We start from the raw sequence: 8228 nt of genomic DNA on the forward strand, positions 1-8228 counted from the left end.
GTGCCCGTTTGTTTTTGGATACAGCGTAATTCACAGATCCCTTGGAATGCAGTAATCAATGTAGGACATATGTAACAAGTCCTCAAACCATTCGGAGGGTCTTGCCACAAGCTATCAATACAAGGAAAAGCAGTTGTAAATGGATCGTCATTCCAGCCTTGTTTCTCTTTGGTTTCAGCTGGAACTTTGTGCGATGGCTGTTCTTCTCACGAAAGGTAACATTGAGATCATAGTTGTTTCTAAAAGTGCACGACACTACTTTAAAACTTTAAGAGCATGTAAAACTGCACCGCTCAAACACAAACAGTCCCTCAAAATAAATAGCCTACATTTCTCAACACTTGTGTTTCGGCTAACGGCCTTGTTTGCCGAAGACAAAACTGACGTCTCAACCCTGATATTATTAGATAAACGTATATGTTAACAACTCATTATACATCTTAAATGACACTTTTACAACTGTGCCTTTACATTTACAACTTGGATTTTGATTTGGTCGTATATTATCGATTAGGCTTGTCGATTTATTGTAGCCTGTTATCGGGGGGAGAACCAAGAATTTGGTCTCTAAAGCATGCTGGATAATACTTTCTGCCTAAATAAAATATTTCTAGCTGCTAAAGGTTGACCAGCTACATGTTCCAAAAAGACACACGCACACAAAAACACGTCTTGAGCTATTTTGTTGCAGGTCTAAAGTGTTAGGTAGGCTATAATAAGGCTTGAAACCAGCTATTATGCTCCTATGTCATTTTCTGAGCCTTTGCTAAATATTTCGTTTTGCAATAGTTAACAAGAACAGTATGCTTCGGTTTTATATGTAGCCTACATTGGATAAGCACCACAACCAGTCACAAAATAAATAGTAAACCAATTTAGCATATCTGATAAGAAGAACTGAAGTGATTTCTCACACTAATGAGATGACATGTAACTCCAGCCTTGGACAGTGTATACAAGCAGCTTACAACAACACAAAGGCCGTGTTTATTTGTGTTCGTGTCGTGGTGTGTGTTTAGTGTTTTGTTTCAAGTCCACGCGCAGTGCTAGTTCGGCGGTAGGTAAAAAGTAGACGCTGACCGACCGCTTACTGAAACAGCGAATATTTTAACTATCCGCCGTCCTATAACTGACCGCGTTATTGCCAAATCTTTGGAGGAAACCTTAAAGGAACAATTAATTCCTCCACATGTCGCTCCAAATCAAGTTAAAAAAGATGTTAAGCAGAATGACAGTCTCAGTCCCCATTCACTTTCATTGAAGGCCTATTGAAAAAAAGATGCAACAAAAGTGAATGGTGACTGTGGATGTCAGTTCTTAACATCTCCGTTTGTGTTCTACATAAAAAACAAACAAACAAAGTAATACAGGTATGAAGCAACTCGAGTGTGAAAAAAATAGAGAAATATATTTTTTCGGGGATCTGTCCCTTTAAAAGTTACCCTACGACTTAATGCCAGGTTTGACCACAAGTGAGTTTGCGTGCTAACTGCAAAAGGAGTCCTGCTCTCACCCCCCTTTACGAGTTTCCATTTGGGTTGAAAGAAATTGACTTTGGCAAACAAACCACTAATTATAAGCTACACGGTTCCTGTTTTATAAGACAGACTAAAAGGATCCCTTGCATGAAAAGCCATGACATAGTTACAGTGTTGAACGGAATTGCCATATATTAGTGTGTTCTGACAAAAACACTTAGTCACTGTGTTTACCCTGTCTCTTTTCTGGCATAAGATCTGAGTAGTTTAGCTTTAGTTGCTTATTTTTCCTCACATCCTTGGCCAAATGAAGAATGCCTTCCTGGTAATAAAGTTAACCTGTTTCAGCATCTTATTAATGTAAGAAAAACGGCACTGTTTAATTTCCTAGTAAAATGCTCAATTTCGGTTGAAATAGATGTGATGGGAATTTCAGAATTCCCACGCTCTATCGGGAAAAATTGCACTTGCATTTTCACAATTAGTCAAGATTCTTTGGAAAGTTTAGTTTACTGTAAAAACATCTGGACAGTTTTGTACTTTAATATGTACATATATGTGTTCCAAGATGGTGCATTAATGTCAGCTACCACACATGATTATCAGTTTCCTTTTCAAATTTTTAACTAACACGACTTCTCTGTTTTGCAGGAGAGATCAGGTGCTACTGTGACGCACCGCACTGCGTTGCCACTGGATACATGTGTAAATCTGAGCTCAACGCGTGCTTCACTAAGGTCCTGGACCCACTTAACACGAACTCACCTCTAACGCACGGCTGTGTAGATTCGCTTTTAAACTCTGCAGATGTGTGCTCCAGCAAAAACGTGGATGTTTCCGGCGGAAGCTCTTCTCCCGTAGAGTGTTGCCATGATGATATGTGTAACTACAGGGGTCTGCATGACCTCACACACCCTCGAGGTGACTCAACAGGTGAGATACACAAATGTGACAAAAACGTTTTAAAGGATCATCCTTTTGCTCATCCTCATGTCAAGGTTGCAAACCTGAATGCCTTTCTTTTCTTCTGTGGAACAAAATATTTCATTGAATGGACAAAAAGACATTTTTCACAGCACTTGAAAACAAGCCATACAGGTTTGGAACAACATGAGAGTGAGTTAATGACAGGATTTTAATTTCTGGGTGAATTGTTCTGTAACCAAGTTTCCCTGCCTTGGTACAGAATGTATGGCATTGAATAGGCCAATAAGACACAGTGATTCACTTACTGTGTTTTTTTATCTAATCGAAGTAAGCTATTATCTTTACTGAGGTTTGACGTAAATCCTGTGCAAACATGGACCCTTGTGACAGATATTTTAGTATCAGACAAAAATGTGCGCACACATTGACTTTTACGGTTCTCACGGCTCCAAACTGCAGGCAGATATTTAATGGTTTCCAGTGCAGGGTGAGTTTGCGGGTAGGCTTGCAGTTTACCTTTTAGCACTTGGATTCAGATCACATACTTTTTATTTCACGTGGATCATGAAACGTTCCCACTGTGCTGGAATGTGCTTCTCACAGCGTCCTTGACAGACGGCTCGAATCACATAAATATAATCCTGTTTAATGAAAAAGGTGCGCTGGATATTAAAGAGAGTGGAACAAGTATAAACATAACACATTAGTGTTAAATCTCATGCTGTTTTTTTTTTTTTTTTTTTTTTTTCCACAATCCAAATCTCACTATGCTTTTGTCTATGTTTAGACCGATACCACAGCTCCAATCAGAACCTGATCACGAGAGTACATGAATTGACGTCGGCTAAAGAGGTGTGGTTCCGGGCGGCGGTGATAGCGGTTCCCATCGCAGGTGGCCTTATCCTGGTCCTGCTGATTATGCTGGCGTTGCGAATGCTCCGGAGCGAAAACAAGCGTCTACAGGCCCAGCGCCAACAGATGCTGTCTCGCCTGCATTACAGTTTTCATGGACACCACCATGCCAAGAAAGGCCACGTGGCCAAGTTGGACTTGGAGTGCATGGTGCCGGTAACGGGACATGAGAACTGTTGTCTGGGCTGCGATAAACTGCGGCAGACGGAGTTGTGCGCGGGAGGAGGAAGCGGAGGCGAACGCCTACTATCTCTGGTGCACTGGGGCATGTACTCGGGGCACGGAAAGCTGGAATTCGTATGACTACTCGGAAATTCTTTGTTCGGGCACAAAAGGGTAACTAACTGTAGTTTGCTGTCGTAATTTTATTATCGTCCCGCTTGGTGCGTTATTTTATTGTCTCCATAGAGAGTGAAGAAATTTCAAGGACGCAAATGTTTGTGTTTTCTCAAAAGAGCACTTTACTTGAATTAGAATGGCCGGTCACTGTGGGGTCGTGGTTAATATGAAAAGGGGCGGGGCTAAGGACTGCAAGCCCCGCCCTTTACCCAAGAAGCCGTGTCCTGTGGATCCTGGAAATGACACTGAAGACTGAAGGATTCGTAAAGACGGTCTTATTTTGCACATTTGTATAAAACGGACAAGATGACTATCGGATGGTTGGAACGTTTTTTGTTTTGTTTTTGTTGAAGAATTTTACACTGACACCAGGGTACAGATAAGGTTTGTTGTAGTCAAATTGTATGAATAAAGGATCCAATCTTGACTGTAACAAATCACGAGCCTCTGCTTATGATTTCATTCATCAAACAGATTTGTGTAGTTGTGTTTTTTTAGCTTGTGTGTGTGTGTTTGAGGGATGAAGCTCAGTCAGTAGCAGGGAAACTGACACAGAGGCCTTGTTCTAAAGTAGTGCCCTTCATCTGACTGCGTCATCTCTGAAACCCCTCCAAAAGGGACACATTACATCTCTCGGGCTGCTCTCTTGGGATTAATACTGGAGGTAGAGCGAGTATTTATTTAGTAAGTGAGGGAATGTCGGTAAGCTGTGAGTTCAGAGTCCTTCGCCTGCACTCGCTGAACACAGTAATTCTCTTGTATGCACTCTGGCTTGACTTTATAATCCACAAATCACGGACAGATTTGAGAACTGTGCAACTTTTTTTTTAAACTACTTTGAAATTATATGCTTGCAGTTTCACACACTAAATGTCCTTAAGAACCGCAGCAAGTGCTAACATTCCTCTGTGATATAGTTCATTGCTGTGTGTGGAGGCATGGACTCCAGACTCCTTGAGATGGAAAATGAGCATGCAACATACTGAAAATATTATAGTGCTTCATAATAAGATACTTTTGAGAAGGGCAAAAATTATAGGTTTGTATAGTGGTCACAAAAAAAGGATGTTAAATTTAGAAAATGAATAAAGCATACTTAAAAATGACTGCGCTAGATTAGAAAATATTAAACCGTTTTTTACAATCACACTTTAAGCAAATTAAGAAATAATAATAAAACAATAGACATAGCGGTTAAAACTAAGACGAAATGTACGTGACACTTTCTGGTTGTAACGTAGTTATAGTTGCTGTACATGGTTAAAGGGATAGTTCACTTTGAAATTAATTTTTGATATGTTTTAGCTTACCTCAAGAGCATCCAAGATGTAGGTGTCTTTGTTTCCACAGTATTTTAAATTTTGACTTTTTTTTGGTCAAACCGTTGTTGTCTGTCAGTCATATAATGCAGTTTTAGGGGGTTCACCTCAAAGAGCATGCACAGAGAAGTCAAAATTAAACATGATTTAATGACTCGTAAATGTATGTACACACTGATGGCCTAAGACACGAAACGAGCGGTTTGTGTGAGAAAACGAACAGTCTTTATATTGTTAATACCTCTTGTTAAGAGCCGTCGAACTGATCTGAATCAGATTTCCAAATGAACCGAACTGAACCGTCTCCAGACGTTACGACGGAAGTGATCTCTCACGCGTCTACGTCACGCATTGATTAAACGGAGATTTCGGAAGTTTTACCTTTCACTAAACATATTTAGATATACGGGAAATCGCAATGGAAGACGATTTCGATATATATCTAAATATGTTTAGACATATTTAGATGTATCGAAAACTTAAATGAACTTCTAGCTAAATTGTTTCAGTTTCCATGAATAATGCATATATCATGTTTTTGTGCTAATGTTTTGAGCCTAATTAAAGACCAGATAACTTTAAACAGAGAACATTCCCTGTTAGCCTGGCTAATACATCAATAAACATGAATTAACACACATGCAAATAGTCCTGAGAAAAGCTTTAGCATCATTTGTTTGTAGATATTTTATTTCATGCAATGAGTTTCATACATTTACACTTTCTTAAAGCACATTTAAATACTTTTTTAGGCCACTGTATGTGAATAGGTCCAAATTTGTGTGATCGATTTTGAAGATTTCGATTTAAAATATAGTGATGTTTTACATAGTATTTTTCACAAGCAAGTTTCAAATCAGCTTTACAGTAAGTTATATTGTTATAGAAAGCTTTAGTGTAGTATTATTTCAAATTCCTCCTAAAAGCTCTAAAACAAAGTTATATAATACCTTGAACTTGAAATATTTCCAGTATTACTCTGTCTCGGGCTAAAGACTAACTGTCCTGTCTGCAGCTTCTTCTCACGGTTGCTCTCTCTCTCTCTTTCATGTGTCTCAGCTGACGTTGCCGTGTGTCAAGACCCCAGGAAGACGCCATTAGCTGGCGGTCCACTTAACAGGCGCTAGCATTAGTGAGTTTAGCCTCCCCCTGGACTATTAGTGCTTGGTTAATGATAACAAAAGCCTGATAGTTTGGACGAGCTAATGATCTCATTGGGTTCTCAGCTTAACTGTGGCCAATCACCTGCTTCTGAGGCTCAATGTGTTTTACTCATATGTGTCTCCAAATAAGTTTTATTCACTTTTCGTGCCCATCTTGCAGCCAACTGGCCACTCTGGTATAAAAAAAAATTGTTTACATTTTAGGAAATGAACAATCAATGAATAGAGAGAGTTTTGAATGAGATGCTGCAATGAGTTTTGTCAAATAAAATTAAAAACACTGGTCTGTGTAAAAGCAGGATGAGATTTGTTTGCATCACTCATTGATGTGCTGGCAGCAGTCAGGGTGGCCGTTTGTATTGACATGCAAATTTAACAAGGGCACCGGCTGGGCCGCCTTTACAAACTTAATTTGTTTTGAATTTACTTCAAACTGCCATTGCTCTCCTCCTATTCAGGAGTGCAGCTTTATTGAGCCCCCTCCTCATGTAGCCTCTGGGCATAGTTCCTTCAGATAGATTATATTCAAATTAAAACATTTAAATCACTCTGTGCCCTTAAGGACCATTATTATTAACAGTCGGATTGTGATGTGTGTGATTAGCCAATCAATTTAATAGTCTCAAATTCATTTAAGATCCTCAGTCAAACATACATACAGTATATGTATATATTTAATTTTTTTATATATACTGTTCGCCTCCAGCCCAATCTGTGATTCTAAAAATAACAACAGATCTTCTCCTTACCTCAGTTGATTATTTACTAGTTCTACCAATGAAATAAACCAGGCCACTCCCAACAAACAAACACAACATGTCATCCCACAATCCTTGTTTATGCAGGCAGGATTTGGAAGAAACCTGATGGCATGGAAACTCAAGTGACAGTCCTCTGTCGAGAGTCCATGTAGTGGACACAGAACCTAAATATTTGAACTACTCAAAGAGCCAAGAGACAAGCTTTGAAGTTCACAAACACACAAACCGGAACGATGTCCCCATCTAACTCTCGCGTCTAAACATTTACACACATGTCAAGATTATGTTTATAATGCAAATGTCTGTCTGTCTACATGCCTGCCTGCCTGCCTATCTATCTATCTATCTATCTATCTGACTTTTAATGATCCCTGGACTAATGCATTTCAGCTAAGCTTGAGTGGAGATTTTGGCTCTGGGGATTGCGCACAGGTCACAGGACTGTCGAAGTGATTGGGGATCCATATTTATTTTGTTTCATTTTGACTGTGGAACTGTAGAAATCAACATAGGTGAGATTATACAAATAGGCCTACTTCATCATATGATGATAATGATGTTACAGTAAAAATATGGTATTTTATGTCTATATATAATATTTTTAAAAAACTTGATCTCACATTTTGAGTCAGGATGTTTTTCAATCAGGTTACTGTGAAGATTTGGATATACTGTGTCACATAGCCAAAAAGTCTGAAAGTGTCCTCTAATGAATTTGAAGTGGGAGGCAAGAATCAAAACAAACGTAAAGAAAAAAAGAAAGAAAAAAACGTAAAGGTTGCGTGCATGCCGAAGTCTAATATAATGGATTTCACAGACAGAATTGGCTCCTGGCCCGAGAAGCCTCTTATCTTTTTTCTTCTCTCCTTTTTAAACTGTGACACACACCCTGATTTGGCAACCGTAGCCTGAGGCCTCCAGCAGAGATATAATGTGTGTGTATTGTGAGTGCAGAGCCCTGGATTACAGCACTGAAAGAAGAGCAGTCTGTGTCTCTCGCTCTTCTGTCTTTGCTAGGCTGCCACTGAAAGCTCCAGCATTGATGCACCAAGCGCTTCCTTTTGGGCGTTTTTGAACTTTTTGTTGTTGTTGTTGTTTTGAACTTTCAATAAAGTTGACACAGTTTACCAAGTGTTTAATGGAAACATGGAAATTCACTAAGCCACTTATGAATGCACACACACACACACATATATATATATATACAATACATATATATAATTAATTACACACACATGCATGTATATTTAAGAAAAAAAATATTATTTATATGTGAAATATATATATATATATATATATATATACGTATATATATTATAAATTGTATCT

At 38.8% G+C, this 8228-nt stretch overlaps 1 protein-coding gene across 1 annotated transcript; it reads left to right on the plus strand.

Moving 5' to 3' along the window:
- Window positions 1–4093, plus strand: bambia (BMP and activin membrane bound inhibitor a). Its single transcript, XM_039661453.2, has 3 exons — window positions 1–215; window positions 2130–2411; window positions 3193–4093. The coding sequence occupies exons 1-3, from the start codon at window positions 140–142 to the stop codon at window positions 3618–3620; spliced, it is 786 nt and encodes a 261-aa protein (XP_039517387.1). The 5' UTR covers window positions 1–139; the 3' UTR covers window positions 3621–4093.
- Window positions 4094–8228: the final 4135 nt, after the last annotated feature.

Source organism: Pimephales promelas, chromosome 17 (assembly GCF_988280905.1).
Source record: "Pimephales promelas chromosome 17, fPimPro1.hap1.1, whole genome shotgun sequence".
Lineage (NCBI taxonomy): Eukaryota > Metazoa > Chordata > Actinopteri > Cypriniformes > Leuciscidae > Pimephales > Pimephales promelas.